Source organism: Caretta caretta, chromosome 4 (assembly GCF_965140235.1).
Source record: "Caretta caretta isolate rCarCar2 chromosome 4, rCarCar1.hap1, whole genome shotgun sequence".
Lineage (NCBI taxonomy): Eukaryota > Metazoa > Chordata > Testudines > Cheloniidae > Caretta > Caretta caretta.
In genome coordinates this window covers 95,649,312-95,674,966 of record NC_134209.1, presented here as the reverse complement: position 1 = coordinate 95,674,966, position 25,655 = coordinate 95,649,312, and the positions used below count along the sequence as shown (strand labels likewise).

At 43.2% G+C, this 25,655-nt stretch overlaps 1 protein-coding gene across 1 annotated transcript in view; it reads right to left on the bottom strand.

Annotated features, from left to right (window-relative positions):
* The window catches only part of MTMR7 (myotubularin related protein 7), a 96,439-nt gene that overhangs the window by 11,467 nt on the left and 59,317 nt on the right, over positions 1–25,655 (bottom strand). Inside the window, exons 7-10 of the mRNA XM_048848143.2 lie at positions 22,588–22,720; positions 12,429–12,538; positions 4,828–4,953; positions 4,154–4,203 (exon numbers count right to left, since the gene is read on the bottom strand). Coding sequence (XP_048704100.2) covers positions 4,154–4,203; positions 4,828–4,953; positions 12,429–12,538; positions 22,588–22,720 — 419 coding nt within the window. The remainder of the gene's footprint in view (positions 1–4,153; positions 4,204–4,827; positions 4,954–12,428; positions 12,539–22,587; positions 22,721–25,655) is intronic.

Sequence of the window (25,655 nt, the reverse complement as noted above, 5' to 3'; positions counted from 1 at the left end):
CTGGAATCTTATAAAACTTTATTCCAGTAAAAACCGCCTCAAATTATTGAATGTTATTTAATAACTCTCACGGTAGCTCAGCCTATAGAGAAATTAAGTAATATGACAATGAACCTTCAGCATAACTTTTGCACTTTGAATGTTTTTCTAAGGACTTGACTTAACCCACGAAACCAGGGAACTGTAGACATATGTCCACATTATGTACAAAAAGCCTGCAATTTATTTAATTAGCAAAAAGACAGTTGAGATTTGGACGCAAAATACAACTTGTCACATCAGTACATTGTTTTATATTTCCTTTACTTGAAGTATCTTTTGTTTTAATTTGATGGAATATTTGCCTATAGACTAGGAAAGGAGGACCCAATGCAGGAAAGATGGACTCCAGACAAACCAAAATGGAACCAGATTGCTGGCATGTACATTTAAAAAGATTGTAGAGGGATTTTTAAACAAGGGCTGGGAGAAAGCCGACAGGTATGTAGGAGCACATGGTTCAGACAGAGACATCCCTACGAGAAGATCTATTAATGGGGATTCTCTCTATTCTAGCAAGGAGGAGAAGATAGAAGTTAATAAAGCACAGGTAGGAACTGAAGAGAAACAGTCAAATGAAAAAGAGTCCCATTCAATTGTATCACATAATGGCAAACAACTAAAAAGTGATACATGCTAGAAGTCTAAATACTAAGATTGGTAAACTTAAGTGCCTGGTATTAAATGAGGATTTAGATATAATAGGCAACACAGAAACTTGGTGGCATGATGATAATCAATAGGACACAGTGATACCAGGGTACCAAATATATATGAATGACAGAGTAGGTGGGGAAGTGGCACTAGATATAAAAGAAAGCATAGAGACAAATAGAGCAAAAAAAACTTACATGAATCAAACTGTACCATAGAATCTCTATGGATAGAAATTTCATGATTGAATAATAAGAGTGTAGAGGTAGGAATATACTACCAACCACCTGACTAGGATCATGGTGGTGACTATGAAATGCTCTGGGAAATTAGAGAGACGAAAAAAATAGAAAACTCAATAATAATGGGGGATTTCAACTGTCCTCATATTGGCTAAATATTTGTCACCTCAGGATGGGATGCAGAAATAAGGTTTCTAGACACCATAAATGACTGCTTCTTGGAGCAGCAAGTCCTGGAATGCACGAGGGGAGAGGCAGTTCTTTGATTTAATCTTAAGTGAAGCACAGGATCTGATGCAAGAGGTGAATACAGCTGAACCACTTGGGAATAATGATCATAATATAACTAAATTTAACATCCTTGTGAGGGGTGGAGAGGTGGGAGGAAACACCAAAGAAGCTCACCACAGCAGCATTTAATTTCAGAAAAGGGAACGACACAAAAATGAGGAAGCTAGTTAAACAGAAATTAAAAGGTATAATCCCAAAAGTGAAATGCCTGCAAGCCACATGGAAACTTTTAAAAAACACCATAATAGAAGCTCAAATTAAATGGATACCCCAAATTTAAAAAACGTAGTAAAAGGACCCAAAAAGTGCCACCATAGCTATACAACAAAGTAAAAGAATCCGTCAGGGGCCAAAAGGCATCCTTTAAAAATTGGAAGTTAAATCCTACTGAGGAAAATAGAAAGGAGCATACACTCTAGCAAGTCAAATTAAAAAGTATAATTAGGTGGGCCAAAAAAGAATTTGAAGAGCAACTAGCAAAAGATTCAAAACCTAACAGCAAAAAAAAAAATGTTAAGTACATGAGGAGCAGGAAGCCTACCAAACAATCTGTGGGGCCACTGGATGATCAAAGTGCTAAAGGAGCACTCCAGGAAGATAAAGCCATTGCAGATAAGTTAAATGAATTCTTTATATTGGTCTTCACTGCAGATGATGTGAGGGAGATGCCCACACCAGAGCCATTCTTTTTAGGTGACAAGTCTGAGGAATTGTCCCAGATTGAGGTGTCAATAGAGGTTTTGGAACAAACTGATAAACTAAACAGTAATAAGTCACCAGAACCAGATGGTATTTACCCAAGAGTTCTATAGGAACTCAAATATGAAACTGCAGAACTACTAAGTATGGTATGTAACCTATCACTTAAAGGAACTTCTGTGCCAGATGACTGGAGGACAGCTAATGTGATGCTGATTTTTAAAGAAGTCTTCAGAGATGATCCTGGTAATTACAGGCTGGTAAGCCCAACTTCAGAACCAGGCAAGCAGGTTGAAACTATAGTAAAGAATACAATTATCTCACATGTAGATGAACACGATTTGTTGGGGAAGAGACAACATGGCTTTTGTAAAGGGAAATCATGCCTCAATCTATTAGAATTCTTTGAACAGGGTCAAGAAACATGTGGACAAGGGTGATCCAGCAAATATAGTATACTTGGACTTTAGAAAGCCTTTAACAAGGTCCTACACCAAAAGGCTCTAAAGCAAAGTAAGCAATCATGAGATAAGAAGGAAGGTCCTCTCAAGGATCAGAAATTGGTTAAAAGATAGGAAAGGAAGGGCAGGAATAAGTGGTCGGTTTTCACAATGGAAAGTGGTAAATAATGGTATCTGCCAGGGATCTGTACGGGAACCAGTACTGTTCAACATATTCATACATGATCTGGCAAAATGGGTAAACAGTGAGGTGACAAAATTTGTAGGTGATACAAAATTACTCAAGATAGTCTGCTTTGGGGTTAACTAAGAGTTACAAAAGGATTCCACAAAACTGACTGACTGGGCAACAAAATGGCAGATGAAATTCAATATTGATAAATGTTAAAGTAATACACACTGGAAAACATAATCCCAACTATACATACAAAACGATAGGATCTAAATTAGCTGTTACCACTCAAGAAAGAGATCTTGGAGTCATTGTGGATAGTTCTCTGAAAACATCTGCTCAGTGTGCAGCGGCAGTCACAAAAACTAACAAAATGTTAGGAACCATTAGTGGATGGATGGATGGATGGATGGATGGATGGATGGATGGATGGATGGATGGATGGATAAGAATTGGAGGAGGACAACAAAAACATTTACGGGTATGGAACAGCTTCCCTATAAAGAGAGATTAAAAGGACTGGGACTTTTCAGCTTGGAAAAGAGACAACTAAGGGGGGATTTGACATAGATCTATAAAATTATGAATGGTGTGGAGAAAGTGAATAAGGAAGTATTATTTGTACCTTCACATAACACAAGAACCAGGAGTCACTCAATGAAATGAATAGGCAGCCGGTTTAAAGCAAACAAAAGAAAATACTTCACACAATGCACAGTCAACCTGTGGAACTCATTGCCAGGGGAATATTGTGAAGGGCAAAACTATAACAGGATTAAAAAAAGAATTAGATACATTCATGGAGGATAGATCCAACAACAATTAGCCAAGATGATCACTGATGCAACCCAATGCTCTGGGTGTCTTTAGGATGTGACTGCCAGCAGCTGGGAGCGGACAACAGGAGATGGATCACTTGATGATTGTCTGTTCTATTCATTCCCTCTGAAGCACCTGGCATTGGCCACCATCAGAAGACAGGATACTGGGCTAGATGGACCATTGGTCTGACCCAGTGTGGCCGTTCTTATGATATTTGGAGGCATAAAACAATTTGTAAAATCAGTACATTTTATATTCCCTTTACCTGAAGTATGTTTTGCTTTAATTTGACAGAATATTTACCTATAGACTCAGTAGGTCTCAGATCACAGATCCTTGATGTCAACTGCACTTAAGCACATGCCTAAAGTTAAGTGCTGTCCTGAGTAGGAATGCTTTCGTGATCTGGGCCTTAATTCTGCATGAGTGAAATCCTGTCTCCTATTGAAGTCAATGACAGAACTCCCATTGACTTCAATAGAAATTTCTCTCCAAAATGAATGCTTCAATGGTAAAAGTAAGCATGAGACAAGCATCCAATATACTCAATAGTAAACAATGGGGAAAGAATGGTAAGAAAATAATATTTCTATTTTATTTTCCAACGGTCTATAATAAATAATGAAAAAAGTTATGAGGAATAACTTGAGGGCATCATGTTCATTTACTTTCTCATTGCCATTTGAAAATAAAATTAAAATAGCATCAGAAGAGAGCTGACCTTCCCTTATGAAAAAAGTGTACATAGAAAACAAACCTGAGAGTACCCTTACCTGTGATTAAATTTGTGCCCAAAGGAAACCCAATCTTTTTCAATTAATACCTAAAATGAGCAAAAGTGCACTTAAGTGTCATGTCATGGAATCAAGATTAATTTTTAGAACAAGCAAAAGAATGATGGAAATGAGCACTGCTGTATTTTAACAAAGCTTGATTCAGAATGACCGCCTATCATTTTTTATTAAACTCTACAAGCCTTGCAAACCTATCTTCGCAGGAATGACGATAAGGTTGGTAAACATTCGTGCATACTCTGCCAGAGCCAATTTGTACATCGGTCCCCTTGTTGAAAAGGAACAGATTTCAAACATGGTTTCCCCAAACCGACCCCCCTGGTTTGCACCCAATTTTGATAGGCAAAACTTTGGTGCCCATCTTTGAAAATTTTATCCTAAATATAAACTGATGCCCCCAGGACAGTTTCTTTGTCATGGTTCAAAAAGCAAAGACAGACTGCACTTGATGGAACCAAATGTTTGATGTTAATTTGGATAATTTGGCTTCAATAATCTGAACCACTTTGGGTTTTTTTAAACTTTCTACTTAAGAAAAAAGACATTTTTAAGGAAAAGCTTATTTTCTCTACACACAGGAAGAACATTAGTGTTAATACTGTGCACATGATGTAACAGAACATTTACATCCACTGTAAAATACGCTTGCTTACCATAAATCCCTTCATAGTTCTGTAAAATGGATCTAATAGAAGGCTTGCTACAGAGCAAACCTGAGCTGTTCTGTCCCAGCCATCTGAGCAATGAACCAGAACACTCACGCCTTCCTCTGCCACAGCCTAAAAATACAGAAAGATTCATAGAAGTAGTAAATAAGGTTATGGCAATGGGTAACAGTAGAGATGCACGCTGGTTCAGTGGTTTAGGGTAGTAGCCTAGCACTTGGAAGGCCTGGGTTCAGGTCTTTGCTCTGCTACAGATTTCCTGTGTAAGCCGAGGCCCAGGTCCTCAAAAGCCTAACTCCTACTGATTTCAAAAGAGCCTCTCTGTGCCACAGTTTCCCTATCTATAAAATGGGGATAGCAAGTCTTCCCTACCTGAGAGGTATATTGTGAGGGTAATTGCATGAAAGAATGTGAGGTGCTCAGACACCATGGTAACAGTGGATATGTAAGCACTGAGGTATCTAGACCGATAAAAGTAGTATCTCCATCTGAAAAATAGCTTTCTCAGTTCAAGGAGCTTACTGAACACAAGAGTATCAGACCCCAAAGCACGTAGGGAAACTTCAGGGGAACCCTGTGTTTGGGATATATGTCAATATTCGATATGCAAGATTTGAAGTCTATAATTCTGTAATCTTAATTTACATTATTAGGAAGAGAGCTGTTTCATGCCTAGTATAAGCGATTCGTACAAGGAAGGGGTTATGTTTAGTAAATCTGGGAGATCCTTTTGGGGAAGTTAGAATTCATTGTGGATTAAAAGGATTTATTTTAAATAAGACTTTTGCCTTTTTTTGTTTCTTTATGATTTGTAAAGAAAGGTGTACTTAAATCTCAATGGGGAAAAATAAAATGAGTTAAGAAAGATAGTACCTAGAAAAATAAACTCTAGAAAACTTTAAATCGAAGTGGAACAATGACTAATAATTAATCACCAATGTTTATTTTAGGAGGCAGATAATTCCACCAGAATGGATCCATTTGGGCAAAATACCAATATTTAACAATTGGCAATGGTAAAATTCTGGATACTAGAGACTAGCCAGAAATAGAGCAAAAATTCCAAGTAGCTTTTTACCCAGGAACCAAAATTATACAAGTAGATCTGCATTCCAGAACAAAGAGAAACAGGAAGACGGTGGGCACATATGCAACAAAAATAAAGAAGATTTGCAGACATTACTTAAACTTGCCACTGGGGGAAAGATGGCAACTGCTGAGGTCAGTGAGTGAAATCCTGGCAGCAGTGGAGTCAATGGCAAAATGCCAATTGACTTCAGTGGGGCCAAGATTTCACCTAATGAATTCTGCTATAGATAGACAAACACGTATATCTAGCCTGCACCTGGGATAAAACAGACAGTTACAGCTACATATGGGAAAGGTAGAAGCAAGGCAAGAAAGAGAACTCTGACAGTTACAGAGTGACAGCAAAAACATGAGAGTGGGCACGTCATTTTAAAAAAATAGTCATGTAAACACTTATATACTAATTACCACTGTAAGAGCCAAAAGGAGAGAACTGGAGTGTCTGACATTGGGAAGACCTGCAAGTAGCTGACATTTCAGAAACATGAGGTGTATGCGATTATCAAAGGGATGGCATAATTTCTATTCACTATAAAAACGATAGGCAGGGGAATAGCAGTCACCATAACAGATATCACAGACTAACAAAATAAAATTTCTGAGGAGAATACCATGAAGTAGAACTGCTCTAGGCAGAAACACCAGGTCTTTACAATAAAATACACTAGCTGGGAGAGTAATAGCAGGCTCAAAAGGAGAACACTGATGGCACACAGCAGGAGTTTGCCAGGGATTGGTGAGTATCCGAGTGTGTGTTTGCTGAGTAAGTATCCGAGTGTGTGTTTGCTGGGAGGGCAGTGGGAGAGCCTGAGCGAGTGCCTGATTGGCTGGTAGCCTGCAGGGGGCGGGCACTGGGGCTGTCTGTTTGTTTGTTTCAGGGAAGCCTGGCTGTTTAAAAATAGCCAGAGCTTCCCGAACCAGCTGAGCAACGGGGAACAGCAGAGCAGCACACAGCAGGAGTTTGCCTGGGAGTTCGCCTGGAGTGAGCCCAGTGAGGCTTACATCTTGCCAACTTCTCTGAGAAAGCTCATAGTAGGAAGGTAATATGGAAGGGGGGGGTTCAGCTGTTGTGACCTGCACTGGATGTGCCATGTTTGTCTTTCTTTCACAGGACAGAAGCGACTTTGTCTGTACAAAGTGCAAGCTGGTCTCCATATTGGAAGAGAAGATTGAAGGTCTGGAGCAACAGATAATGACCATGCGTTGCATACGAGAAACGGAGGATTTTCTGGACAAAAGTCAGGATATGCTTCTACGGGCACAAAGCTCTAAAGATTTAGAGCAGGTTGCACAGCGGAGCCAAGAGGCCAGTGAAGAAGCTTGGCAACATGTGACCTCCAGAAGAAGAAGGGGGAATGTCCGGGTTCCAGCAACACGGACACAGGTAACTAACCGCTTTCATGTTCTCTCCACAGGTACCATTGCGGAGAGTGGACCAGATGATATGTCTGGGGGGAGAAAGCAGAAGGAGACTCCGCTGGTTGGAAGGCATGAGATGCACTGTCCTGAGATGGGGGGGTTCCACGACCACCACTCCCAAGAGAAGGAGGCGGGTGGTGGTGGTCGGGGACTCTCTACTCCGGGGGACTGAGTCATCTATCTGCCGCCCTGACCGGGAAAACCCAGAAGTCTGCTGCTTGCCGGGGGCTAAGATTCGCGATGTGACGGAGAGACTGCCGAGACTCATCAAGCCCTCGGATCGCTACCCCTTCCTGCTTCTCCACGTGGGCACCAATGATACTGCCAAGAATGACCTTGAGCGGATCACTGCGGACTACGTGGCTCTGGGAAGAAGGATAAAGGAGTTTGAGGCACAAGTGGTGTTCTCGTCCATCCTCCCTGTGGAAGGAAAAGGCCTGGGTAGGGACCGTCGAATCGTGGAAGTCAACGAATGGCTACACAGGTGGTGTCGGAGAGAAGGCTTTGGATTCTTTGACCATGGGATGGTGTTCCATGAAGGAGGAGTGCTAGGCAGAGACAGGCTCCACCTTACGAAGAGAGGGAAGAGCATCTTTGCGAGCAGGCTGGCTAACCTAGTGAGGAGGGCTTTAAACTAGGTTCACCGGGGGAAGGAGACCAAAGCCCTGAGGTAAGTGGGAAAGTGGGATACTGGGAGGAAGCACAGGCAGGAATGTCTGTGAGGGGAGGGCTCCTGCCTCATACTGAGAATGAGGGGTGATCAGCAGGTTATCTCAAGTGCTTATATACGAATGCACAAAGCCTTGGAAACAAGCAAGGAGAACTGGAGGTCCTGGTGATGTCAAGGAATTATGACGTGATTGGAATAACAGAGACTTGGTGGGATAACTCACATGACTGGAGTACTGTCATGGATGGTTATAAACTGTTCAGGAAGGACAGGCAGGCAGAAAAGGTGGGGGAGTAGCACAGTATGTAAGGGAGCAGTATGACTGCTCAGAGCTCCGGTACGAAACTGCAGAAAAACCTGAGTGTCTCTGGATTAAGTTTAGAAGTGTGAGCAACAAGAGTGATGTAGTGGTGGGAGTCTGCTATAGACCACCAGACCAGGGGGATGAGGTGGATGAGGCTTTCTTCCGGCAGCTCGCAGAAGCTACTAGATCGCATGCCCTGGTTCTCATGGGCGACTTTAATTTTCCTGATATCTGCTGGGAGAGCAATACAGCGGTGCATAGACAATCCAGGAAGTTTTTGGAAAGCGTAGGGGACAATTTCCTTGTGCAAGTGCTAGAGGAGCCAACAAGGGGGGGAGCTTTTCTTGACCTGCTGCTCACAAACTGGGAAGAATTAGTAGGGGAAGCAAAAGTGGATGGGAATCTGGGAGGCAGTGACCATGAGTTGGTTGAGTTCAGGATCCTGACACAGGGAAGAAAGGTAGGCAGCAGGATACGGACCCTGGACTTCAGGAAAGCAGACTTCGACTCCCTCAGGGAACAGATGGGTAGGATCCCCTGGGGGACTAACATGAAGGGGAAAGGAGTCCAGGAGAGCTGGCTGTATTTCAAGGAATCCCTGTTGAAGTTACAGGGACAAACCATCCCGATGTGTCGAAAGAATAGTAAATATGGCAGGCAACCAGCTTGGCTTAACGGTGAAATCCTAGCGGATCTTAAACATAAAAAAGAAGCTTACAAGAAGTGGAAGGGTGGACATATGACCAGGGAAGAGTATAAAAATATTGCTCAGGCATGTAGGAATGAAATCAGGAGGGCCAAATCGCACCTGGAGCTGCAGCTAGCGAGAGATGTTAAGAGTAACAAGAAGGGTTTCTTCAGGTATGTTGGCAACAAGAAGAAAGCCAAGGAAAGTGTGGGCCCCTTAATGAATGAGGGAGGCAACCTAGTGACAGAGGATGTGGAAAAAGCTAATGTACTCAATGCTTTTTTTGCCTCTGTCTTCACTAACAAGGTCAGCTCCCAGACTGCTGCACTGGGCATCACAACATGGGGAATAGATGGCCAGCCCTCTGTGGAGAAAGAGGTGGTTAGGGACTATTTAGAAAAGCTGGACGTGCACAAGTCCATGGGGCCGGACGAGTTGTATCCGAGAGTGCTAAAGGAATTGGCGGCTGTGATTGCAGAGCCATTGGCCATTATCTTTGAAAACTCGTGGCGAACGTGGGAAGTCCTGGATGACTGGAAAAAGGCTAATGTAGTGCCAATCTTTAAAAAAGGGAAGAAGGAGGATCCTGGGAACTACAGGCCAGTCAGCCTCACCTCAGTCCCCGGAAAAATCATGGAGCAGGTCCTCAAAGAATCAATCCTGAAGCACTTGCATGAGAGGAAAGTGATCAGGAACAGTCAGCATGGATTCACCAAAGGAAGGTCATGCCTGACTAATCTAATCGCCTTCTATGATGAGATTACTGGTTCTGTGGATGAAGGGAAAGCAGTGGATGTATTGTTTCTTGACTTTAGCAAAGCTTTTGACACGGTCTCCCACAGTATTCTTGTCAGCAAGTTAAAGAAGTATGGGCTGGATGAATGCACTATAAGGTGGGTAGAAAGTTGGCTAGATTGTCGGGCTCAACGGGTAGTGATCAATGGCTCCATGTCTAGTTGGCAGCTGGTGTCAAGTGGAGTGCCCCAGGGGTCAGTCCTGGGGCCGGTTTTGTTCAATATCTTCATAAATGATCTGGAGGATGGTGTGGATTGCACTCTCAGCAAATTTCCAGATGATACTAAACTGGGAGGAGTGGTAGAACGCTGGAGGGCAGGGATAGGATACAGAGGGACCTAGACAAATTGGAGGATTGGGCCAAAAGAAATCTGATGAGGTTCAATAAGGATAAGTGCAGCGTCCTGCACTTAGGACGGAAGAACCCAATGCACAGCTACAAACTAGGGACCGAATGGCTAGGCAGCAGTTCTGCGGAAAAGGACCTGGGGGTGACAGTGGACGAGAAGCTGGATATGAGTCAGCAGTGTGCCCTTGTTGCCAAGAAGGCCAATGGCATTTTGGGATGTATAAGTAGGGGCATAGCGAGCAGATCGAGGGACGTGATCATCCCCCTCTATTCGACATTGGTGAAGCCTCATCTGGAGTACTGTGTCCAGTTTTGGGCCCCACACTACAAGAAGGATGTGGATAAATTGGAAAGAGTCCAGCGAAGGGCAACAAAAATGATTCGGGGTCTGGAACACATGACTTATGAGGAGAGGCTGAGGGAACTGGGATTGTTTAGTCTGCAGAAGAGAAGAATGAGGGGGGATTTGATAGCTGCTTTCAACTACCTGAGAGGTGGTTCCAGAGAGGATGGTTCTAGACTATTCTCAGTGGTAGAAGAGGACAGGACAAGGAGTAATGGTCTCAAGTTGCAGTGGAGGAGGTTTAGGTTGGATATTAGGAAAAACTTTTTCACTAGGATTGTGGTGAAACCCTGGAATGCGTTGCCTAGGGAGGTGGTGGAATCTCCTTCCTTAGAAGTTTTTAAGGTCAGGCTTGACAAAGCCCTGGCTGGGATGATTTAATTGGGGATTGGTCCTGCTTTTGAGCAGGGGGTTGGACTAGATGACCTCCTGAGGTCCCTTCCAACCCTGATATTCTATGATTCTATGATTCTATGAAATGCAAAATACTGGGATAAACAATTTCTCAGTACCATAAACAACTGCTTCTTGGGACAAATAGGTAAGTATGAAGAAAAGGGGCTTCTCTTGAATTAGATATTGGTAACAGAGAGACAAGATGGGTGAGGTAATATTTTTTATTGGACCACCTTCTGTTGGTGAGAGAGAGAAAAGCTTTCGAACTCAAAGAGATCTTCTTCAGGATCGGGAAACTTACTTAGAGTGTCACAGCTAAATACAAAATGGAACAGATTGTTTAATTAACACTGTTTAGTTAAGTAAGTTAACACTGGGAGCTTAAATTCATAACTTTGCTAGACACTAAAAATCATGGACTGAATAGAGAAACTGGATTTATGGCTTATTACAACGGTCTATAACCCACTAACAATGCTACTCCTCCCCGCCCCCCCCCCCAGCTGCTTTCCCCACTCCCACAAGCTCTCTGCCCTATGACTGGAGGACTGTTAACAGGCCACTTATCTTGAATGGTTCCTTGAAATATGTGTTAACTACTTATGCTAAATCATCTGTTCCACCTTGTATTTAATTGTGACACTCTGGCCAGGTCTACACTACACACTGATTCAGTATAACTATGTCACTCAGGGGTATGAAAAATCCACACCATGAGTGAGGTAGTTATACTGACCTTAACCCCCGCGTAGACAGCTCTCCCACCAACATAACTACCGCCTCTTGCAGAGGTGGAGGTTTTAAGCCGACAGGAGAGCTCTCTCCCGTCAGCTTAGAACATCTTCACCAGAAGTGCTACGCAGCTGGGTCGATGGAAGTTTGTACTGTAAATCTGCCCTCTGAGTAAGTTTCCCAGATCTGAAGAAGAGCTCTGTGTAAGCTTGATAGCTTGGCTCTCTCTCACCAACAGAAGTTGGTCCAATAAAAGATATTACCTCACCCGCCTTGTCTGTCTAATATCCTGGGACCGACATGGTCACAACACTGCATACCTTGGTAACACAAAGGAGTTCGTTCAGGCGATGAATGAAGTTGAGCCATTAAATAAGTGGGACCAGAGTATAATTAAGTTTGACATGTGTGCACAGGGACAATCATACCTTGAGGTAGTGCTGCAACACTTAACCTGCAACAAGGGGAACTTAAGGAGAAACAGGTTTAGTAACTGTCTGCAGGGAAAAGTTAAGAAATTAAGATATACAGCATTGGGTAGTGGAGGCTGCACTGCAATTCAGGTAAACAGCACACAAGAATAGAGGGAAATAAAACCCTAATTTACAAGCAAAGTGTCCAAATGACAACTTTTGCCACACTAAAAATTGTCTCTTCTTCCATCACAGAAACATTACACATTTAGGGCCAGATTATTTTCTAGTGTAACTTCATCTAAGTCAATGGAGTTTCACCGGCAGAGACGCTGGCCCTCAGTTTTCTGCATCAGGTCAATCAATTTTGATTTAGTTTTACATAATTTACCTTTGCAATGAAGATGCCCGCATCCATGATGGCTTTGATGTGTTTTAGCCAGCCAGAATTCTCCAGGCCCCAGAGGAAGTCACTCATAGAAGGGGACTTCAGCTCACAAACTGCAAAGTAAGCCACATTTTTAACACACAACATAACATTTTAACTCATAGGTTCCGACTGACTGTTCAACCTAAGAATTGATATGTTTGCAGATTCTCTGGTTAAAACAGACAGTTTCTGAAATGGAAAGATTACTTTTAAGTATATATAAGGTTCTATACAGTATGTATGAAAGCATAAATTAAAGGGACAGCATTGGGTGAAATCTGGCCTCAAAAAAAGTTGTTGAAAAAAAGGAAGGTTTTACAAAACTTATAAGAGAAATGCTTCTTTTAAAAGATTCCCAAGCAGTACTTTGGAATTTTATATAAATATTTCTTCCGTGGTGCAGGTTTTCCATAAGCATAACCATTTTAACAGTAGTAATTAAATCCATTACTGTGGGGAAGGATTAACCTGTTATTAATTATCAGAACCTGGAGTCAAGAGGGTTGTGGTTTTTTCCCAGCTTTGCCACAGATTTCATGTGTGACTTTGGCCAAGTCCTGCAGGATAAAATTTTCAAAAGTGGCCATTAAGTTGGGCACAAAGAAATTAAGCCAGCCATTGAAGCTGTTGGCCTTAATCTCACTGTGTCTCAATTTCCCCATCTGTAAGAAGGTTCTGAGGATTAACTCAATAATACTGTGAAAAAAATTTAAGCTCCTCAGATAGAAGGTCCTAAAGAAGTTAAATAATATTGAAAATAAATGTATTAGGAAGTCTAAATCCCACACTCTAATGCTCTAATCAGCTGTTAGGTAGGTAAATGGCCATTTTATTCATATATGTGCTGGGCTAAGCATCCAAGGGTGACATTCAGAAGCCCTGTATACAGCAAAAATATTTGATGTTTATCTGGATATCCTGCAAATGGACAGGGTGAATAAAATCCATTCTCTTGGCTGCCTGCAGGCTCCAAGGCACCTCCTGTGATACGTAGGGGCCCTTTTTCATCCACTATAGCCAGAGATATTGCCCACTGCACCAATCCATTCAGAACAATTTTTCCTCTCACAAAGAATCGATACTGTTTGTTAGGAGCCCACATATTATTCCAAAAGTTATTTTCTTGGTATATGTTAGTGGAGGTGCAGACAAGTGTTCTCCTAGAATTGGCTGAGGTGTTCTGGACAAGCCAAGTGGAAAAGGTCTGAGAGGGAATCCCAACAGCCACCATCTCAGCAAGAGTTTAATTTGAAATTACAACATCATTTAGCTTGACTACGCTGGGTGAAGATTTCTCATGTAGTTTTTTTTGTATTATTTGTATTACTGTAGCACCTAGGAGCCCTAGCTGTGGACAAGGACCCCATGGTGCCCAGCACTGGACAAACACAAAATAAAAAGATGGCCCATGCCTCAAAGAGTTTATAATCTCTATTAATTATTTCCCTTTAATTTTGAAATAACACACAATTCACACAACATTCAAAGCAGATATCAAATATTAGGGAGGAGAGTTACTCAGCTCATCTTTCCAACGTTGGTGGCTTTAACAGGATGTCAAAATCCCAAATGTGAATGCTAAATCAATTTGTAGATATACACAATGAGAACTTATGTACCTAACATGGGATTCAGATGTCCTGCTAAACCATCTGTGAGTGAAAATTGGACATGCTATCTTACATGAAAATTCATCCCTTGAAATCTTATATGCTACACATAAATTACTATAACATTTATATATTTTCATCTCTATAAAATGTCTGATTTTTTTTAGAGTCTGTATGATAGAGATAGTTTCATCCCATTGTAGTTAAGTGTGTGTCTTCATTCTCCCTCTCTCTCTTTTTAACTATTCCAAAATTAGTAACACTGGCAAAAAAAATAATCAAAAAATAAAAAAGCACCTCGCTCTCATCTGAAATCTGGTATGTGGTCTCAATCCAGTAGAAACCCTTCTTTAAAAGGGCAATAAAATTCTGTGTCAGCCATTATAAAGTTTCATGTGCCATATCCATCACAGACATAAGACCATGCAACTCTGGTGACTTGGGTACAGCTGCATCAGTGAATTTGATCCTAAGAAATAAATTCCCATTTTCTTCAGTGTAGCTAGAAATTCACTCTATAAGTGAAATTCAGAATTAGTGCACACCAGGTCTCAATTTTGGACTTTTTTAACCCTTTTCCATTCTAAGGCACATTAGCCTAACGTGTACTATATAAAGCATTGCAATCTTTGAATATACAGGTTCTCACGGAAGTTTATTTTACAAGTCATTTTTGAAAGGCTTAAAAGAACAAAACAAAACAAAAAAAAACCACCTTGAGTAACAGTATTGAAAGCAAACAGTCTTTCAGATGATTAATGCTCCTGTGCAGATGGAAGCATCAGCAATTAGACGTTGAATTTTAATTGAAGCTGCTGGCTCTGTTTGCAAAAGCCCAGGGTAAAGCTGAAATACACTTTGCTCATTCCTGCTACCAAATCAGAATCAATATTTACTTACCATTTTACTGAGCAAAGTCCATTTTGTCCTAAATTAGAGACAAATGCCACATATTTTAAGTGATGCTGGCTACTGATCTGTAATGCTGGCTACTGATCTGTAGTTTAATACTAAATTCAACTAATGCTGAATTCAGTTACTAGGCAAAACATATATGAAGACACAAAAATATCTGTGTATCAGCAGAAAAGGAATCAAAACATTTGAACTATAGAAGGCTCTTCAGCTATTTCATAAGGAGAATGGTATGGGGCAGAGCTGACTTTACACACAGGAAAATCAAGGAGCCACTTGGGGCAGTACACTGTATGGAAACTCAGCAACTCACAAGCTGCCCTTATTTCTCTCCCCATTAACTGTACTGGAGGGGGAGAAGAAACAGCATACTGTCAGATCTATAGTGCCCACCAGCAATAGCACCAGATGGGGAGGCAACTGCCGGATTAATTTTCCCATTTCCAGCAGCTTGAGGCCCCACAAATCCTATAGCTGGCCTTTGCTCAGTTGGGGGAAGGGTTAAAGCAGTGGTCACCAACCGGTCAATCGCAATCAACTGGTCGCAGCTCCCTGCCTGCCCTGGCCCCACACTGCTCCCAGAAGCGGCCAGCTCGGTCCCAGAGGTAGGGTTTCCCTCCACGTGCTGCTCCTGCCTGCAAACACCACCCCTGCAGCTCTCATTGGCCAGGAATGGGGAGCTGTGGCCAATGGAAGCTGCGGGGGCAGTGCTTGCAGAGAGGGGCAGCGCATGGAGCGATGTGACCCCTGCTTGCCTCCATTGGCCCCTTCTGGGAGCAGCGTGGGGCTGGGGTAGGCAGGGAGCCTGCCTTAGCAGCAGCCATGCTGCACCACCAATCAGGAGCTGCCAGAGGTAAGTGCCTGGCAGGAGGCCGCACCCCAAACCCCAGCCCAGAGCCCCCTCCTGGAGCGAGCACCCTTCACCCCCTCCTGCACCTCAACCCCCTGCCTCAGGTTCAGCCCAGAGCCCCTTCCACACTGCAAACCCCTCGGCCCCAGCCCAGAGCCCGCACCCCCTCCCAAACCCCAACCCCTTACCCCAGCCCAGTGAAAGTGAGTGAGGGTGGGGGAGAGCGAGCAACAGAGAGATGGGGGGATGGAGTGAGTGAGGCAGGGCTTTGGGGAAGGGGCAGGGCCTTGGGGAAGGGGCAGGGTAGATTCTGGGTTACCCTTAAATTCAAAAAGAGATCTTGGGTGTAAAAAGGTTGGAGACCACTGGGTTAAAGTCTGTGGGCCAAACCCTGCAGTGCTTACCGTAGCAGAACTCTCAATGAAGTCCGAAGACTGTAGGTTTTGTTCCTATCTAAGCAACTGATGTTCTGAATACAAATAGAAGAGAAGTCCCTATTCACTATTTTTGTTGTTCAAATACAGACAAAAAGCATGATGTGCATCATCTAAATGTAAAGATCATAACGGATCAAATTCTGGTTGCCACCTGGAAACTAAACTCACCCAGTGAGGAATACAAATATGCTACCAAATCCATGTTAATGGGCCCCTGAATCTTGGCTGTAGGGTGACCAGATAGCAAGTGTGAAAAATTGGGACCGGGGCTGGAGGTAATAGGTGCCTATATAAGAAAAAGCCCTGAATATCAAGACTGTCCCTATAAAATTGGGATATCTGGTTCCCCTACTTGGCTGAGACCAGCCCTACAAACAGCTCCCTTATGCATTCTTTCCTGCTTAGCACAGGAATGATTTGGCACAGGGTTGTGCATAGGGGCTATTGCCTGGTCACAGTGACCACAAATGTGTACACACATGAGGGTGTGGACCACACTGCCTGACCCTTTGGCCATGCCCTGTTATGTCCTTCCAGACATATGAGGAGCAATCTCCCTGCAGCTTTTCACAGGAGGCAGGATACAGTCAGCCAACTTCTGCCCAGCACTCCCAATGTTGGCTGTGGATCTTCTGAGGTGAGTATGTGGAACACTGGCCAGAATTTGGCCCTTCGTTAATATAATTCAGTACATTAAACATTACTTTTTTATTCATCTGGACAACAATTCAGTGAAAGTTTATTGTCCTTAAAATTAGAGCTAAATCCTGTTGGGGGGTGGGGGAGGGTAAAGCAAAATGGAGAAAAACTGAGGAAGGATAATTAGGGTGTGGGGTGGCGCAACAGATGTGCTCCTCCACAGAATGAAGAAGAAAAGTGGCTATAATCATTGTTCCAGAGTTCAGGTATTTCTCTCTACTGCACATATATCACCGCTATGTTCCAGCACAAAGAGCCACTGCAGTGCTCAGCCCCTTTGCAAGCTGGCTTCCCCATGCAATGGATGTGCAGTTCATCCACTGTTTGGGTTCTCCCATGGGTGAACAATGGGGTAGGATTTTCCCTTAGTCATTAAGTGTGTATTACAGTATTACAGTTAAATTCTCTCACACTAATTAGCGAAGAATGAGCTGGTTGAAAAATGGGAAATTCTGACATTTTGAAATTTGTTTTCATTCTGAATCGGGACAAAAAGACAAAATTTCAGAACTTCTCCTGGAATGGAAATTCTGAAAAATTTTTGATTCACAATCATCAAATTATTTTGATAATATCAAATGGTTTCATTTTGATGAGTAAATCTTAATACAAATTATTATAATATTAAATACATGCATCAATATACAATAAAGTCAAAATGAAATTATATCAATTGATAAAGCCAAAAAGAAATATTTTTACTTTAATCAAAACAAAATTGAAATGAACTGTTTTGACATTTTCCCATAGAAAATTTCTTCTTCACAATTGACATGTACCGGTGAAACATTTCAGTCCCAAAGAAACTAGATTTTCCGATGGAAAACTGTTCTGTCAAAAAAAATTCAGCTAGCTCTATCAGGGAATTTATCTGAGCTCCATCATAGAAAAGCCATCTGCAACCTTCACTATCCTAGACTCATGAACCAATTCTCCTCTTGCTCCATCTTAACTCCATTGATGTCAATGGAATTATAGTACAGTAACTCCTCGCTTAATGTTGTAGTTATGTTCCTGAAAAATGCTACTTTAAGCGGAACGATGTTAAGTGAATCCAATTTCCCCATAAGAATTAATGTAAATGGGGGGGGGGGAACAGGTTCCAGGGAATTTTTTTTTGCCAGGCAAAAGACATTATATACATATACAGTATACGTTTTAAATAATTTTAAACAAACAATTTAATATTGTACTCACCAATGATGATTGTGAAGCTTGGTTGAGGCAGGGGCGTAGAGGAGTTCGGGCAGGGGGGCTTGCCCCATTCCACCCGCCTGGCACTCCTGCCAGGGAGCAGGGTTAGGGGCTTGCCCACTCCCTGCCTGGAACGCCAGGTGGGCGGAGTGGGGCGAGCCAAACAACCTTGTAACGGAACATTGCACGACTTTAAACATGTATGTTTGCTAATAGATCAGCAACCAAATAACAAAACAATGTTAGCCAGGACAACTGTAAGTGAGGAGTTACTGTACCCCTATTTTATGCCAGTGGGAAATCAGAAACAGGTGCTCTGTGTCTCCGTATCTTCTTCTCTACACTGCCCACTTAAAACCAGCAGCAGCACATGGTGAACTGAAATCACTTTCGATCAGCATCCACAGTTTACTCTTTTAAAAGATTTCTATGTTCCCTGAAATGCTCCACAATGTCTCACACTCAGTAGACAGTTTGTGTGTTAATATCTAAATATTTGCTTGAAAGTAAGAAAAACAAACATTTACATTGTAGATTGGACTGGGTTAAGCTAAATACACATTGATACAAAGGTTTAAAACTAGTATTAAATGTATATTAATATTATTTGTCTCCTTTTGAATCAGAGTTACTTTTTGTAAACAGTTTAGGTAAGACCTATTGAAAAAGGCCAACAAGAGAAGCAGATGATGGCATGCTACTGTAACTAGGAGAAGAGAGAGGCTCCAGAGTACATCTTTGTATATTATAAAACATCTTCAACTGTTTTAAAATTGATTTCCTGACTCTTAAACCAGACTTAACTTGTCCTCATGAGCTGAAAGCCATAAGACTCAGTAAAAGATTCAATATAATGGTGAAAAAAAAAGGAGTACTTGTGGCACCTTAGAGACTAACCAATTTATTTGAGCATAAGCTTTCGTGAGCTACAGCTCACTTCATCGTGAGCTGTAGCTCACGAAAGCTTATGCTCAAATAAATTGGTTAGTCTCTAAGGTGCCACAAGTACTCCTTTTCTTTTTGCGAATACAGACTAACATGGCTGTTACTCTGAAATCTGTCAATATAATGGTGATGTGCTTAAATATCTTGGTACCTGTAATCATGGCCTGGGCCTCTCAAACTTCTAATTTTTATCAATCTTTCCAGGTTTATAGATGGGATATTATAAGAAAAAAAGGCTGCTTCAACACACTGTCTTCTTTAAAATAGATGCTGTGATGCTTAGTTCCCAAACTGTGTGAGATGTTAAGACCATAGATACATAATAAATAAATGATGTTGCTTGATAGGGGTTTTGGGCATGGTCCCATCTGATGAACTTTTGCATCATTTTAGAGCCAAAGCACATTAGTATCCCACGCAGCTTGGTGTTTTTTTACTATATTATCTTTGATGGACTTGCGCTGAACAAATACAAGGACAGGTTTCTTCACTTGGCATTACTTCTAGCCAAACAATACATTACCATTAACTGGAAATCCACTGCGCCTTAATCCTAAAACTCTTAGATTAAGGAACTTAATAATAATACCCTGTAGAGAAGCTGATGTATTGTATGAAAATAAATTGCCTTGCAGATATTGGATTAACCAGCAAACTCATTTAGGGCCGAGTTTACATGGGTGCATAATTGGGGAGCCGTGTGCAAGGAGACTCTCCCCCGAATCAGACAGCATGTTTAACAGGCCAGGAAAGCCTACAGTCCCTCCAAACTCCCCTGAGATGTACTGTGTCCAAACTGGGTGGTGGTGGTGGTGGTGCGGGGGGGTATCATGGCCTCCCCACCACTCTGTATCAGTCTACAAACTGAGACTGGTTTGCAGCAGGGGTCTATGCTGCACCATACAAAGGAGAGCAATTGTGACTGCACTTCCCATTAAAAGTGGACAGCCCAGGGAGTTTTTCTTACCTTTGCATCTGGCCAGGAGGCTGTGATTTTCTTTCAGATGCAGATCTCACTACCATGATTCATGCTTCTGTCATTTCACTATGATATTAAGGCACTATTGCGGCAAAACCTACTCTAGAGGTTTTAGCTAACTGATTAGCTGAAGATTCAGGTGCGGTCTGTAATTTGCACAACACATATGCTATTGCAATAGTTAATTCTAGAGTTTAATATCTTAGGCCCTGTCTACACCTGGAAGTTTCTGCGCAGTGAAGAAACTTTCTCGGTGTAACTCCCAAGGTGCACACACTGTCAAGCCACTTAGTGTGCAGAAACTGCGCAGTTGCAGTGCTCTAAAAAAAACACCCCAATGAGAGGCATACAGCTTTCTGCACCGGGACTACAGCACCGCGGTGCCAATGTAGACACCCTGGTCAATTACAGCGCTGCGATTGGCCTCCAGGAGGTGTCCCACAATGCCTGTTCTCGCCTCTGTGGTCATCGGTTTGAACTCTACTGCCCTGCCCTCAGGTGATCAACTGTCATCCCCACCCCATAAATTCCTTTGGAATTTTGAAAGTCCCCTTCCTGTTTGCTTGGTGACGTGTCCAGGTGGCCATGCCTGCTCCACGCACTAAGCGATCCCCCGCTTGGAGCAATGCCAAGCTGCAGGACCTCATCAGCATTTGGGGAGAGGAGGCTGTGCAGTCCCAGCTGCGCTCCAGCCGTAGGAATTATGATACCTACGGGCAGATTTCATGATGCATGACTGAAAGGGCACATGACCAGGACACACTGCAGTGTGAAGGAGCTGCGGAACGCCTACCACAAGGCACGGGAGGCAAACTGCCACTCCGGTGCTGAGTCCACGAGCTGCCGGTTCTACAAAGAGCTGGACGCGATATTTGGCAGCGACCCCACTTCCACTGCAAAGGCCACTGTGGATACTTAGGTGGTTTGTGGGCCAGTCGAAAGTGGACTGAGCCAGGAAGAGGAAATCTTGGATGAGGATGTGGAGAGGGAGGGGGACCCAGAGGCAGGGGATGACTCGGAGGCCAGAGATGCATGCAACCAGGAGCTGTTTTCTACCCCGGAGGAGGCTAACCAGTCACAGCTGTTCAATCTTGGAGAAGCGCAAACAGGAGAGGAGGCCACTAGTAAGTGGATTTGATTTTGGGAATTGCTGAAGTGAGTTGTTGGGGGCAGGAGGGTTGCAGAAAGCAGGCTTGTCTCCCACCACATGCCTAGTCTGAGTGCTGGAACAGGCTGTTGATTGACTCGCTCACTTCACAGGAATCACCCTCAGAGATCTCCAGGAAACTCTCATGGAGATGCTGGGCAATCTGCTGCCACAGGTTCTTTGGCAGAGCTGCTTTGTCTCTTGCCCCATTAACGGTAACTTTCCCACATCACTGTGCCGTCACGGGGGGGAGGGGGGACAATGACACACAGACCATTGCTGTACACAAGCGAGCCACATAGGGACAAGGGCGGAAGCCGCAGTCTTGGAAAAGACCCTCCCTTGATTCCCTGCTCACTCTCAGCAGCAAAGTGTGGGGACAGGAATGATTATCAGGCACCCCCCTACAGTGCTAGCTCTCCCCAAGAGCCATGTGCCCAGTGTATGGCAGGGTCCAGGTCACCATTTTGTGGGTCTTGTGGCTCATGTGTACTTGCCTGGGGCCAGCCAGTTAGTGAGAGGTGTTAGAGTATTGGCTGTGTTTTAAACCACTGAATCAGTGTCCTCTGTGTTGCAAACAACACTGCTTCTGTAAAATGTTGCATTTAAAAACTTCACAGAGATGACCTTGGGAGCCCAGCCTCCCTCTTTGTTACTGGCAGCTGAACAGCTGCGCAGAATTAGAAAGCGGCCAAGAAGAACTAAGGAGGACTTTCTGCGTGATGTTATGATGCACTCCGCCACCAACAAACAGGAACTGAAGGAGAGGCAGGACAGTGAGAAGAGGGACCGAAAGGAGAATGCGGTGCGCCAGAATGAAGCCACGGAGCGGCTCTTAAAGGTTATGGAATGCCAGGCAGCCACACTCCAGGAGATACTAGCTCTTCAAACCAAGCAGCTCCACGCCCATCCTCCCCTGCAGCCGCTGTTGTAAAACTCTTTCCCATGCTCCCCCCAGATACTGCCAACACACTCTTATCAACCTCCTGGCTCCAGTCTGTATCCATGGCATTCCACTTCTCCCCCCTCAATTCAAACTGTTGGTTTTTTTTAAACAGCCAAGTTATAAACCACATAAGAAAAGTAATATTGGTGAAATATCACTTAAAGTAAAACACTGTTGTAATCAAGAGAACATTCTTCTCTGGATGATGATATTTGGCACAAGTGTTTTAGCAAACAGGGAGATATACACTGTACAATATCAATAGGCCTGATTCTCCTCTCTCACCTGTTTTACAAGTGAAATACAACTGACTTCGAAGAAAATTACTCTGGATTTACACCTGCATGACAGAAGAATTAGGCCACCTCTCTGTATATCGAGATCAAGAAAAGTTTTACCTTCTAGCATTTTTTGCAGACTACTCCTCATGACATGGATGTTCTCAATACCAATGAACTGAAACTTGATGTTGGAGTAATTGTCTTCATTCTCATATCCTTTCCCTGCTGCTCTGTTTGCCATTGCATTGAGCTGCAAAGGTAAAAAAAAAAAAAACACTGGGTGAGAGCAGGAAACAGGTCATGCTCAAAAGACAACTCTCAGTCTACTGCAGTGAAGAAAAGAAAAAGGGATTAATTAAGCTGTTATTTAAAAATGCAAAGCTTGTAACTGAATATTCTCATCTCACTTGTGTATTCTAGTAGCTTTATCTTTTTTAGAAGGGTGCTTCAACTCTTAAAGCAGTGTTGGGCAACCTGCGGCCCACCAGGGTAATCCGCTGGGGGGCCGCAAGACAGTTTGTTTACATTGACCATCTGCAGGCGCAGTCACCCACAGCTCCCAGTGGCCACGGTTCTCCATTCCCAGACAATGGGAGCTGCAGGAAACGGCGGGGCCACAGGGACATGCTGGCCGCCACTTCCCCCAGATCCCATTGTCTGGGAACAGCGAACCATGGCTACTGGGAGTTGCGGGCAGCCGTGCCTGTGGTTGGTCAATGTAAACAAACTGTCTCGCGGCCCACCAGCGGATTACCCTGACAGGCTGCAGGTTGCCCACCACTGCCTTAAAGGTTTTTATTCAATCACTCATAAGTGGACAAAAAGAAAAGGAGTACTTGTGGCACCTTAGAGACTAACAAATTTATTTGAGCACAAGCTTTCGTGAGCTACAGCTCACTTCATCGGAGGCATTCAGTGGAAAATACAGTGGGGAGATTTATATACATAGAGAAAATGAAACAATGGGTGTTACCATACGCACTGTAACGAGAGTGATCACTTCAGGTGAGCTATTACCAGCAGGAGAGTGGGGGGGGAATAATTATCACTTTTGTAGTGATAATCAAGGTGGGCCATTTCCAGCAGTTGACAAGAACGTCTGAGGAACAGTGGGGGGTGGGGGGGAAATAAACATGGGAAAATAGTTTTACTTTGTGTAATGACCCATCCACTCCCAGTCTCTATTCATGCCTAAGCTAATTGTATCCAATTTGAAAATTAATTCCAATTCAGCAGTCTCTCGCTGGAGTCTGTTTTTGAAGTTTTTTTGTTGAAGAATTGCAACTTTTAGGTCTGTAATCGAGTGACCAGACAGATTGAAGTGTTCTCCAACTGGTTTTTGAATGTTATAATTCTTGACGTCTGATTTTGTGTCCATTTATTCTTTTACGTAGAGACTGCCCAGTTTGACCAATGTACATGGCAGAGGGGCATTGCTGGCACATGATGGCATATATCACATTGGTAGATGTGCCGATGAACAAGCCTCTGATAGTGTGGCTGATGTGATTAGGCCCTATGATGGTGTCCCCTGAATAGATATGTGGACACAGTTGGCAACGGGCTTTGTTGCAAGGATAGGTTCCTGGATTCGTGGTTCTGTTGTGTGGTGTGAGGTTGCTGGTGAGTATTTGCTTCAGGCTGTCTGTAGGCAAGGACTGGCCTGTCTCCCAAGATCTGTGAGAGTGATGGGTTGTCCTTCAGGACAGGTTGTAGATCTTTGATGATGCGTTGGAGAGGTTTTAGTTGGGGCTGAAGGTGATGGCTAGTGGCGTTCTGTTAGTTTCTTTGTTGGGCCTGTCCTGTAGTAGGTGACTTCTGGGTACTCTTCTGGCTCTGTCAATCTGTCAATAAGTGGACAGACACTGTCTAGTACCAACATTGTCACCTTGAACGAAGCTGCTGGAATGTCAGAATTTTAAATAATAATCAAATCAGACATTGGCAGAGGAGAGTACAGCACTGCAATTTAACCCTGTGGGGATGAGTATGCAACATCCTGAGGGTTCTACACTCATGAGGCAAATACACTCCTCTCACCCTCTGTCATCAGGGGCTCAGCTTCTCTCCCTGCTTCTTGACCCTCTTTCCCATAACACAAATGAGCCCCTTCCAAACCTCTGAACCCTGCATGCCAGAAGAGGTCCCACGTTCTAGTGGGCCAACAGTCACATGGAGCCATTTTGGTGTCTGTGCCAGTTCTTCCCTTCTCTGGCCTGACCTCTAGACATGCACCAGAGGTGCCATGCTGGTTCTTAGCCGAAACGAGTAGCTGAGGGAGGCTGGAGAGGGTTCCAAGTGGGGTGGCGACAGGTTGGATCTGAAGTGGCTCTTCCCAATAGTCCCAACCCAGCCCTCCCACTGTAGCTAGAAACATTCCCTCCTCCTAGCTTCCTTATGGCATGAAACACCTAGGATTTAGCCAGGCCCTAAGGACTAAAAGTATGGTCTATATAAGTTGTAGTTCAGAGAGGCTGATCCTTGTTTCTGTATAAGCTCCATTTGTATATAGATTATTGGGATCTTACTGCAAGGTCATGGGTTTTATTTGTTCTTACACAGCTGACCTAATTTTATTTTTTTAATCAATTACTGAACATTGTCTTTAATGGTAGAATATAACCAGAAGTGTCCTATTGACCACTCCACAGCTTCATGTTTGTAAGTATACTAATCCTTCCCTGATCATTAATCTTCCATGGCTAGAATTAGTTTGCCCAATGTACCAGAGAGTTAACAAAACACACTTTCTTGAAGTTTGGGGAGGCTGCAGTGTTTCAACCAAAGTTGGTTGTAATCCCATCTTCAGGAATGTAATCACACTGCCCAATTACATCCTAGGTGCAGGTTAAAGGGGTGTCTCCCTTGCCTTCTCCTTATATTCTCCAAAGTTGGCTGTTTGTATCTCTGAGTCAGAATGACCTCACATAGCTCATTCTCCAGTGTGCTCCTCCCGTCAACTTTGTATGTAAATGGAGATTCCATTGTGTTGGCCGACAGTGCTTAATTTAAACACTGACTGAGAGGACAGGTGAATAAACATCCTTTGTCTAGCAGAAACCTGTTTTTCAACTCTGCCTCAATGCAGACTTTCGGAACATGTTTTAGTATGCACAGATAACTCCTTACACAGTATCTGTACATACATTTTACAATGATATTAACAACCAGTGTGATCCTGGCTT